This window comes from Urocitellus parryii, chromosome 1, assembly GCF_045843805.1.
Source record: "Urocitellus parryii isolate mUroPar1 chromosome 1, mUroPar1.hap1, whole genome shotgun sequence".
Lineage (NCBI taxonomy): Eukaryota > Metazoa > Chordata > Mammalia > Rodentia > Sciuridae > Urocitellus > Urocitellus parryii.
The window spans coordinates 245,536,401-245,548,601 of NC_135531.1; the positions used below are offsets into that span (position 1 = coordinate 245,536,401).

Genomic DNA, 12,201 nt, shown 5'->3' on the forward strand with positions numbered 1-12,201 from the left:
AGATCTCTGAAACCATGAGCCACAAAATAAACTTTTCCCACTCTAATTATTCTTTTCAGATTTTTTGGTCACAGTAGTGAAAAAGCTGACTAAAACATTATATATGCATATAATGGACTAGAAATTATAAGCACAGGAATTTGTATTAAGAAAGCTCATCTCAGTCACTGCATGCCCTCATGTCCCCTTGGAATGTGCCCTTATGACTGGCCAATTGGCATGGTAGAAGACTCTGGGCCTCCTAAACCTGTTCATTTTCTAAAGAGATAGCCATCTTCCATCCAGTACCATTGTGTTCTAGCATGTCTGCGCTCATCATTCAAACCATTGAGAAAGAAGAAAAAAAGTTCATCTTTCTTGGCCAGGGGTTCCAAGTAGAAAAAAAAAAGTTTCTTAAGAATTTTTAGCCAAAGGCCTTCCATTGATTTGGGTATTGATTTCACACTGGTTGTGTTATGCAAGCACACTTAAACCAAGAAAGCAGTATACGAGTGGACCTAACTGGTAATATTCTAGGGTGCCTGGCAAAAGCAAACCCAAAACTACTCTAGACAAGGCACACAGCCTCAATTCAGCTGCATAGAACTCCCATAAATACCCCTCATTCACTTTCTAAGCACTCAGTACCCACTCTCATCCCTTCAAGATGGTCACCCAGCCAGTACAGTGCCACAAGGGGAAAGTAAAACAGGGTTCCACAGGTGGGTGAGTTACCACAGTAGGTCATGAGACCTACTCAAGTGGTTGTACCCTGACTCGTAATGAAACAAAAAAGGGTACCAAACAGCTTATGTGAGGCTGTGTGGAAACAAGGCAAAGAGGAACTAGTAACTTGAGTCTACAATTCTCTCCATCAAATGTTCTAAACCCCAGACCAGGTCACTCAGGCCATACTCCCATTACAGACCATTCCACCCCATTTCTTTTCTACACAAGGAAATCCAAACATCAGAGAAGTCACCATATCACCTGAGCAGACAACATGGGGGAAAACAAACTAGCCAAATTTTCCACCAGCTTCCATAGCCATAACCAGAACTCACAGAAATTTTTCTCAGCCAACGTCAACCATTAACATACATAAATTTAAAACTCATGAGGTTTAAAAGTAGGATATGCTAAATAGGGCTAAACTCAAGGTCTTTATTTATTTATACACTGACCTCACTGCAACAAGACTTTAAGGCACAGAAATATTATATTTTTTATATTTTTAGATAAAATTTCCCAGGAACTCTAATGAGGGTAATGCATAATAGAAGCATTACAGAACTTACATTATGACATTAACAAGAGTACTTCTAAAGTTTTCTCTTTCTTTATATGAAGATTTGCCCTTTGATTTGGAAGTAGATGGTTTGGCGTGGCCATCATCAATTTGATTGAGGATTTTGCTTTTTTTCCCAAAGTGTTCCATGTATTCACCTGGAATTAAATAAAAAAAAATCCCTTTAGAAAGCTAGCTAAAATATTTAAGTGATTAGAAAAAATGCTAAAGCACCATCCAAGAAAAAAAAAAGTACTTTAAATTCTTAAGGAACCCTAAGCTAAACTACTCTGGTTTAATATCATCATGATAGAAAACTTTGTCTATTTCAAGAATATTCAACTGATTTATCCTATTTTATTAATATAATAAACAATTTTCAATTATACTTGCATAGGATCTTTTTAATGAACAAAATTAAACTTATGATAAAACTGAATACAAACTATTTAAGAAAATTTAAAGAATCAGAACCATAATAAAAATGTTAACATTAAATGTAATAAATCTGATAAACAATGTTTTTGTTTTATTTTGTTTTGTTGGTACTGGGGATTAAACCCTAGGGGTACTTAACTACTGAGTCAAATCCCCAGTCCTTTTTACTTTTTATTTTTGAGACAGGGTCTCACTCAGTTCCTTAGGCCTCGCTAAATTGCCGAGGCTGGCTTTGAACTCCCGGTCCTCCTGCCTCTCAGCCTCCTGAGCCTCTGGGATTACAGGTGTGTGCCATCAAGTCCAGCTGATAAGCACTATATTTCAAGGAGTCATGATAATAAAAAAAAAAATTAGCAACTCAGGAGGTCAAAGCCGAGAATCACAACTTTGAGGCTAACCTCAACATCTTAGTGAGACCTTCAGCAATTTAGCAATAACCTATCTTAAAATGTTTTTTTTTTTTTTTAAAAAGAGGGCAGGGGGGCTAGAGTTATAACTCCATGGTAAAGCACATCTGGATTTAATCCCCAGTTCTATTACTATTACCACTACTACGACTACTGCAACTGCTACTAACACTACTATTACTATTACTACTACTGGTAATCGTAATAATGAATTAAATGACTAATTTGGAAGTAATATTTATATCTCATTAAATCCATCTCAGAAAAACATTTAATAGAAGGGCAAATTTTAACTACAATAAACAAAAGTTTTATGATAAACATCCCAATTCCTAAAATATCATCTCTAACAGCATTTACAATGGCCTGAAATAACTAAGAACTGAATCAATTACTTTCTGATGGAAAATATTTGGGAGTAATTTTTCTACTTGACATAAATCTCATTTAGGCTTTATAATTTGTGACTCTATTAGCTAAATGTTGTGTTTTTTCCTCTAGAAACTTTCTTAAATCTAATATAGAATATTGAAGTTCTTACCATATGACTGTTCATTTTTAATACTAAAAGTTTCTGGAATCTCATTGTCTTGCTTTATATTCAAATTAAATGAAGGGGCCGCCTGCTGCCACTGGGGCTTTGTACTCACCTAAAATATGAGATTTAAATAGCATTAATAAGCAATGTGTAGATTTTTTTTTCATGAAATATGTGTTTCATAAAATGCTGACATTTTCTCAAACAAATCAGGAATGTGGGAAGGAGTTTCAAACACTCAACAGCAGATTTTACCCAAGAACACATAGTATGTGCTACTTGAGAGACATTACCAAAATCCATGCTGCCAGTTCCATATGGATATCTGTTACCTAAAACTGAGGTGTTCATTCTGTTAATACCCAGATTTTGACAAGTATCTCTATCTTTTTAAAATTTCAACTAATACCAAAAAAGACTAAAATTGTACATATCAATGGAGTACCCTATAATGTTTCAATACATACATACATTGTGTAATGTTGGAATCAGATTCAACATACCTACCTACCTCCTCACACATTCATTTCTTTATGGTGAAAACTTTCAAGATCCTTTCTTCTAGTTTTTTAAAGTATTCAGTACATTATTGTTGTTTATAGTTACCCTACTGTGCAACAGCACACTAGAACTTCTCATTTTTGTCTATCTATACTTAGGACCCATTGATCAACCTTTCCCTATCCCCACCCTCCTCGGTAAGGTATATAGGTCTAGGAATTTGTCCATTTATTCTAGGTTATCAAATTTGTAGGCACATAGTTACTCATATTGCTCTAATGGTCTTTTGGATTTCCATGCTGTTGTGATGTCTCCTTTTCTGTCTCTGATTAAGTCCTCTCTTTTTCTTAGTTCAGCTAAGAATTTGTCTATATTGTTTATCTTTTTGAAGAAAGAACTCTTTGTATAATTGATCTTTTGTATTTTGTTTTTAGTCTCCATTTCATTTATTTCCATTTTACTCTTTATTATATTTTTCCTTCCAATAACTTATGGTTTGGTTTTTTTCTTGATTTTCTAGTTCTGGTGTAGTAATACGCTTTTTATTTGTGATCTTTCTACCTTTTTGATGTCGGAATTCATTGCTATAAAGTTCCCTCTTACCACTACTTTTGCTATGTTCCATAGATTGCATATATTGTATTTCCAATATCATTTGTTTCAAGAAATTTTAAATTTCATTCTTGATTGCTTCCTTGATTCATTGGTTGTTCAAAAGTAAGCTGTTTAATTTCCATGTATTTGTATAGTCTCCAAAATTTTCTTGTCTTTGGTTTCTAGTGTTATTACATTGTGGTCAGAAAAGACACCCAATATGATTTCAATTGTTTTATATTTGCCAACAAATATTTGTTTTGTGACCTATCATATCCTAGAAAATGTTTCATGTGCTGATGAAAAAAAATGTGCACTCAAAAGCTGTTGGATGGGATGTTTTATAGATATAGGTGCATTTGGTCTAGGGTACAATTCACTTCTTCATTTTCTTTGTTGATTTTTCCATTTGGATCATCTTTCTATTATTGAAAGTGTGTATTAAAGTCTCCAACTATTATTATATTGGAATTTTTCTTTCCCTTTATATATATTAATATTTTCTATATGTACATGGGTGTTCCTATATATATATATATATATATATATATATATATAATGTTATTTCTTCTTGCTGACTATACCCCCTTGACATTATATGATGACCTTCCTTGTCTCTTTAGTATTGCTTTTGCTTTTGACTTAAAGTCTATTTTATCTGATATAAGCATAGCTACTTCTGCTTTCTTTTGGATTCTGTTTGCCTGCAATATCTTATTCTATCCCTTAATTTTCAGTCTTTGTGTCCTTATAGGTAAATGAGTTTCTTTTAAGCAACATATATTTAGGTTTATCTCACTTTTTTTAACCCATTCAGTCACTCTATGTCTTTTAATTGGAGAATTTAATCCATTTATATTCAGGATGATTTTTCTTAGATAAATTCTTACTGTAGTCACTACATAACTTGTTTCCTAGTTTTGTTATACTTTCTTTCTTTCTCTCCCTTACAGTCTTCCTTTATGATTAAGTAGTTTACTCTAGTGGTTATTTTGATTTATTGTTTATGATTTTTAGTTTGTTATAGATCTTTGTTTTGTGGTTACCATGAGAATTACAAAAATAAACTTTTGACTTTAACAAGCTATTTAGAAATGATAGCAACTTAATATGATTATAAAGAACAGAAACAAACAAGAGAAATATTACTAATAAGAAAACTGTATACTTGTACTGCATTCCTCCCTACACAATGAAATTTTTATATCCCAATTTATATATTTCTGTATTACTTAGCTCTTAACATATTAATATAATTATTATTTTTTTAATTATTTGTTTTTAGTCTTCACACTAAAGATATAAATGGTTATACACAATGCTTATAATATTAGAACATTTGAATTTGTTTGTATAATTATTCTTACTGATTAATTTTATACCTTCCATGTTTTCTTCTTATCCATTAATATTTCTTTCAGTTTGAAGAACTTCCTTTATCAACTCTGGTAGAACAGGTCTGATAGAGATATACTCTCTTAGCTTTTGTTTGTCTGGGAATACCTTTATCTCTTCTTCATTTTAAAGGACAGCTTTGCTGGGCACAGTACACTTGGTTGACAGTTTTCTCCTTCAGTTCTATAAAAAATCTCATGCCACCCTCTCCTGACCTATATAAGGTTTCTTCTGAGAAGTCCAGTATCATGCAATGGAACACACTTCTTTGTTGCTTCTTTCTTCTTACATCTTTCAAAATCTTGTCTCTATTTTTCAACTGATCAATTTCTGGCACCTGATTTTGAATATTAGGTAAGGTCATGGTTTCTTAAAAGCTCTTGATCTTTGCTGGCGTGTGATGTTTTCTGCATATGGATTAGGTATTTATTCCATTCTTCCTAATCAGGCTGTGTGTGCGTGTGTGCGTGTATGCGTGTGCGTGTGTGTGTGTGTGTGTGTGTGTTTGCACACATGCGCAAGTCTTTCCAGAAATTTTAAGCAGCCTGGTTATTTTCTCTGAGATTGTAGTAACTTTTCTATTCAGCACTGGATGGTGCTCAGGTCCAGATATTCCAGGAGTCTGCTAACAGCGTATTGTCATTACTTCAGTACTACAGAGAAATCCAAGAACAAGTTTGTCCCAATATACTGTTTCTGTGCAATTCATAAAGAATCAGGAAAGTACCTAGAAAATGTAGTCCATGCTCACAAGCCTCTTCCTGAGGCCCAAGTAGGCCTAAATGCCTCTTTCAGTTACTGGCCCATGGTCAAGCAAGATTCTGCCAAAACCTGGGAAGAATCACCATAGATAGACCAGTCCCAGGCTTCTATATAATACTTCTTGCCACCAATGTCACCAAGCTGTCACACTCTGAATCCATAGACTGCAAGACCAGCACCACTATGGACTTCCTATTACTAAGGTAGACTTGTACCCCCAGACCACTGCAGCCAGCCACAGGGGATGCTAACTGGGATAAAGTCCAATCTACGGGGACTGTGTATCTTCCCCTGGCACTGGAACTGTTTTAGAGGCTTTGTCTGCAGGAAGAGACATTAGGATCTGCCCAGTATTAGGTTTTACCAGCCATGTGCTAGGTTCCAAGGCAAAGTCTTGTGCTTACTCTGCTGTCCTATCCCCAGTGGATGGGGTCTAACACCACACGATGCTGCTGAGGCTCTGATAGTGTTGGTGAAGACAGTCCCTTGGCCACCTAGACTCCTATTAAGCTGGATTGTGCCTGAGCCTCACAGCTGCATGGCCCTGCAGTTTCAGGGTGCATGGAGGCCTATGCTACAGCTGGCAGTGATGCAGGCTGAAACATGAGTCCATCTCTCTTGGGTACAGGTCTCCAGTGAGTGCTAAGAAAGTTCTGGAGCTCCATTTGCTAGCCCTGGTCTGGTGACAGCTGTGCTAGCTCAGCTTGAGGGACAGTGGGTAGAGAGAGTCCCTTGGCCACTAAGCTGGGTCACACCTGAGTGTAATAGTCACAACAAATACAGTCTCAAGAGGATAGGCACTTCCTGAACCCATTCCAAGTATGAAAATTATGAAGATTGAAACTCAGGTCTCTTCTAACAGTGTACAGGTCTATACCTGATGCCAGGGAAGATCTATAGGTTCTGTCTCAGAATTCTGGCATGTGTAAGGGTCCTTCAGTTTCTACCAGGTACTGGGGCTCACCATAGCAGGATTGAGACTGGGTTCTGAGACACTGATCTGCACTAGATTTCATGCCCTGCTCCCCAGAAAGTAGAATCCTGTTCCCTGCTCTGCTGCCTGAGATGGTAGGGGAGCTGGTGGAGGTATCACAGAAGAGGTATCTCTGAAGAAGGATTTAAGGAGTTCCCAGAAAGAAGAAGCAATCAGGAACAGCAGACTTCCTAGCATATGTGATGAAAAAGAATTTCACACTTGCCAATCAGAGGCATAGAGGTTTATTTAAGAAAGTAGACACATATTCAAGGGAGAATGAGGGAAATCTCAAGAGAGAGACACTTTGCGGGTAAAATAAGGAATACACATTTAAGAAGTCAAATCATCTTCAGAGTGAGAGATGCAGCTTTTTCTGGCTTTTCTTTTAAAGGAAACTTGGTGAGGGGTATATATAGAAAGGTATAATATCAGTCCAACGAACTCAAGATAGTTTATGATGGTCTGGTCACTCTCCCAATCCTCAAGTTGATATGTAGTCTTTATTATCTGATCAGTTGATAGTGCTTAAATGTCCCCAAATTATAGGTTTCTCAAGATATCATATCTCTCTTTGCTTGATCTATTGTGTGTGGGGGGTGGCGGTGGTGTTAGTTAGCAGTGCACAGATAGCTTTACAGATTTTCCAAGAATCTGGGAGTCTCAGGCCTGCAAGAGAGACTAGCTTAAAGAGTGACAGGCCTGGAAAAGTATGCAAAACTTCTGAATTAAAATGTTATTTCATTGTCCTTCCTTTTTGTCTCCTTACTACTATTTTTATTTCTTTTCTTCTGCCTCAAAGGCAGTCAGTTGCAGAGGCTAATGTGGTTCCTAAAGCTCTGTCTGTGGCTATGGACCTGATGATAGGGGTTGTGGGAGTTTGCTCAGCACTGGGCTTCACCATGGTGAACCTGGTCCTGGGTTTCAAGATTAAGGACTTGGCTTAATTTTCCTTCCCTCCTCTAAGGAAATGGCATCTCTCTTTGGGCTGGGCTAATTGGAGATAAGGGAAGGAAGATGCAGAGAACTTTTTTCTTTGTGCCTTCTTCAAAGTATCTTTTTGTTTTGTTTTATTGAAATCAGGCACTGTGGTCTCTTACCTGATTTCTTTAGCTGTCATGAAGGTAGCATGGTGCGTGAGCAGCTGATCAAGTTGGTCTGTCTGTTGGTAGACACTCACTGGAGGGTCTTATCTGCCATAAGGATCTTCCTCTCAAAACCTTCTATTTTGATGAGAAGGTGCCCTCAGCTGATCTCTAGTGCTAATGAGTTCCCTCACATCCCAGCTTCCTGTTCTCATGGCTTTAAACTGCCTGGGAATTTATGCCATCATTTAAAGTTTGGGTCAATCACTTACATTATCTGAACAGTCTCATAAAGAGAGAGAAGGTGAGTGGTGATAGGCAACTGGCTCCCAGATTCACATTGGAAAACAACAGTGTGTGGAGGGAGCTGCAGCAGACAGGAGGGCAGCTACATCTTCTAGAAAGGCCATGACTAATTGGCTCTTGAAAATTATTGTAATACCAGAACACAAACCCCTATTGCTAGACAACAATTCATCAACAAACCCAGGAAAGATCATTTTAAAGTAAAATCTACATTTGTGTATGTGTGTGTGTGGTACTGGGGATTGAACCCAGGGCCTTATACTTGCTGGGTTAGTGCTTTCCACTGAGCTACATCCCCAGCTCTTTTCATTTTATTTTGAGATAGGGTTTCACTAAATTGCCAAAGTGAAACTTGGGGCTCTCCTGACTTAGCCTCCTGATTATCTGGGATTAAAGATGTATGATATAGTTCCTAGAGAAAATCTACATGTTTTCTTAATGCTGAAAATGTAGTCTGTCTCTTCTTTTTAGATCCAGACCAACTTGACAACCCATGCTTAGATTAGCTCCTCTTTCTTCGTAGTTTTATTCAGCCCAGTTTCTTACTCCTGCATCCCAAATGAAGTGATTTCACACAAGTCTTTCTTTTTCAGTTTCTTCTTTCTCAGGAAAATAGGTTAGGACAGTTTATAAGTTAGTGCTTTTTCCATCCTTCCCTCTGCCCTTTAAAGATTTAAGATTCACAGAAGTGCTATGAATGAGGTGTAAAACAAGGGTAGGAATCAGGTCACCGGTTCATACAGGCTAGGAGCCACCAGTGCTGGATCAACTTAATTTCAACTCAGTGATCATCTTCTAGAAGAATTAAGGTCTATAATGAAAATCACTCTAGGTCTTAATTGTAGCTTTGTTGCTGGAGCACTTTTATCCAAGTGCAAACCTTAATATGCAAATGAAAATCATTTTTAATGAATTATTTTTTAAAAATAAAATACTATTTCCCCTAAAACATAAAATTCAAAGCACATATTGAACAATCCACTGTAGCTGATTGTGTGGTTTTCTACAGGAAAGGGGTATTATTAATCTCAGTTATAGACGTTCAGTAAGTAATTTCAATTAAGTTTATATTTTTCAATCTGTATACTGACAAGACACAACAAACTGAGAGCAATTTTTCAGTTTTACAATTTGTTAAATAGTTAAAAAGAAAATACATTGTCTAGTCCATTTCAAGTCTTTAATAGATTTTGCAGGACTAAGGAAAATATAATATGCTCAATTGTACAGACCTGGTATAATGACACATTATCAATAAACACATATTTTCAATTAAAATGTGTACTTTGAAATGTTCAAGATAATTCATCTAACAATATATTCAAGTTTTCTAAGTGAAAATCATCCTTGTTTCAAATTTGTACAGAGCACATAAATTCAATATTGCAGTTTACACTAAACTTTTAAAATGCCTGTCCATACAAATAATGCTTTGGATGAATGTAAAGATTATGCTAAGTGAAATAAGTCAAATGCAAAAGGATAAAAACTGTATGATTCCACTTATATGACGTGCCTAATCAAATATATAAGAGCAAAGTAAGATGGTGATTTTCCAGGGACTGTGGGAGGAAATATTGGGAAGTGGTCATGTAAAGGTTACAAGAGGTTCTGTGTGGGAAGAAGAAAAGAACTCTGGAAATGAGTGATAATTATGGATGCACAACAGGGTGCACTACTAGATGCCACTGAACTATGTATTTAAAAAGGCTAAAGTAGTAAATTTTATGTTATATATTTTTATCACAGTGTAATGCAATAGTGTTTGAACTGAAAATCCATTAAACTCAGCTTCAAGGAGTTACAAGACTGTAATTTGATGGCATTAATTCAACATAATTTATTAGACTATAAATTTTATTATGACAAAATCTAACTTGTCCAGCCCTTTATCAACTAAAAATGTCTATTAACTGTCTTTTCCACAGGAAAACAATCATTTGTAGTCAAAATAATTAAAAAATGCCAAGATCTGAGAAATTTTTTTGTAGTACAGCCTTTTAGTAGAGAGCCTTCTCCTCAGAGATTATTAAGTAGTCTCATTTTCAAACCTAGAAATGAGGCTCAGAGAAGTAATGACTTCCCAAAGGTCACAGAGACATAAGGGACAAAGCTTTAATCCAAGCCCTCGTTCCTGATTCCCACACTGATAATCCTTCTGCTAATCTATGTTGGCAGTTCTTCTACTCATAATACTAGAATATTTGTACATATTAAGAAATTATAGTTACAGTGATTTTATTAAGATAGTCTATTTTGCCTAAGATATATGATCAGAAATGACTCAACCTGGAGCACAAATTTCAAAATCAGAAATTCAGTTAGTTATTTTTCAAGTTTAAAAACTAACAAACATTTTTTAAATGGCAAAATATTTGAGAATATAGAGTATAGGTAGAGGTACATTGAGAGGGTGTAGGTTAATTACCAGAGACAACTGTGGCAAAACTCTTGCTGATGCCTTTGATTTTGCTTTTTCTTTGTTAGTCGATTTTTCCTGCATGAAAAATATAGGGAACAAAACTTGTTTACTCTATTAATGCAAAATTGATTCACTCAACCAAATTTTACAGTGTCTGTTATAAAGTAAAACGTATATTATTCAACATATTCAAAGACATACTTTATGACTTTTTAAATTCTCAATATTTGTTAGAATTATTTTCTTCAGTGAAAGGAAATAAAGTAAAATGGTACATTGCAATAGTTATCAAAAGCTTGAAAAAGTGTGCAAAGCCTTTTATCCATCACATCCTTATCTGAGAATTTATCTGAACCTCATGTCCAGGAGTTACACAGCTTTATCTCTCTATTGTGAAAATGTCATTTTTATCCTGACTGATAGCCCCAAATGGTGTATTTCTGAAGGTAACAATGTATTCAGGTTAATGCAGCCTCAATTATCATGAACAACATTTATATTTTGGGGCATTTATACTTTTATCTTTTTAAGAAAAAACTGCTGCTATTTCCTTTGCAAAAAACAGTGATTCCAGGGCTAAGTGTCATCTAGCTAAGAGCATGTTGAGGTGATAACAGAACATTTTAATATATAAAGCAGATAATACGAGCTGTGCTTTTGGGCAATTATCAATGTACTGCCTCTCAGTTCCAGATCTACCCTTTCAGCCTTCCTTTGGGATATTGGATGGGACCTTCAAAAACATTTCTCCTTTGCCAACTGGCATATAATTATAAAGGGTGCTAAAGAGACAGTGGAAGAGGAGGAGGCTTCATTCCTGCTTCCAGCACTTTTTCTCATTGTTCCTATGATGCCAGCAGTCAGCATCCTTCCCTGTTGGCACCTATTCCACCTGTGGTATGTGACTCACCCAGTGGCAGATCCCCTCCAGCAGGTTTCACTGGCTTTCCTATGGGTGATTTTCCACAAGTTTCACTTATACCACAGAGAAAGACTTCCTTCCAAACCTTCAGCATCCCAGCAGGTGGTATTCACCTTCCAGCCCAGACCTGCAATTCCTCAGCAAATGTCTCTACCATCCAGTGAGCCACAGTAACACCCTCTCGGATGAGGTCTGAATGTAAGTTTTGGGGAATGGATGGCTCTTCCAAATTTGTTCCTTGAGTCAGGCGTGGCAGCGCACACCTGTAATCCTAGCAACTTGGGAGGCTGAGGCAGGAGAATCAGAAGATGAAGGCTACCCTCAGCAACTTAGCAAGATCCTGTCTCAAAATTTAAAAATTAGAAAAGAGATGGGGATGTAGTGGTAAAGTGCCCTAGGGTTTAATCCCCAGATTAAAATAAAAAGCTTCAAATTCCAAATTTGTTCCTTGAGCCTCTCCTTTAGACCGAGCAGGTTCTCCTTATATCTCCTATTTCTACATTCTTTAGAGCTATACTGTCCAAAACAGTATCCACCAGCTTGCTGTGGTTATTGACCATTTAAAATGTGGCTGAGTTGAAATGTTTAAGT

The 12,201-nt window shown here is 36.3% G+C and overlaps 1 protein-coding gene across 1 annotated transcript in view; it reads right to left on the reverse strand.

Annotated features, from left to right (window-relative positions):
* Positions 1–10,769, reverse strand: part of Dnah7 (dynein axonemal heavy chain 7) — a 282,698-nt gene extending 271,929 nt beyond the window's left edge. The window contains exons 1-3 of the mRNA XM_026408842.2: positions 10,695–10,769; positions 2,654–2,762; positions 1,278–1,425 (exon numbers count right to left, since the gene is read on the reverse strand). Coding sequence (XP_026264627.2) covers positions 1,278–1,425; positions 2,654–2,762; positions 10,695–10,769 — 332 coding nt within the window. The remainder of the gene's footprint in view (positions 1–1,277; positions 1,426–2,653; positions 2,763–10,694) is intronic.
* Between the last annotated feature and the right edge of the window lie 1,432 nt (positions 10,770–12,201).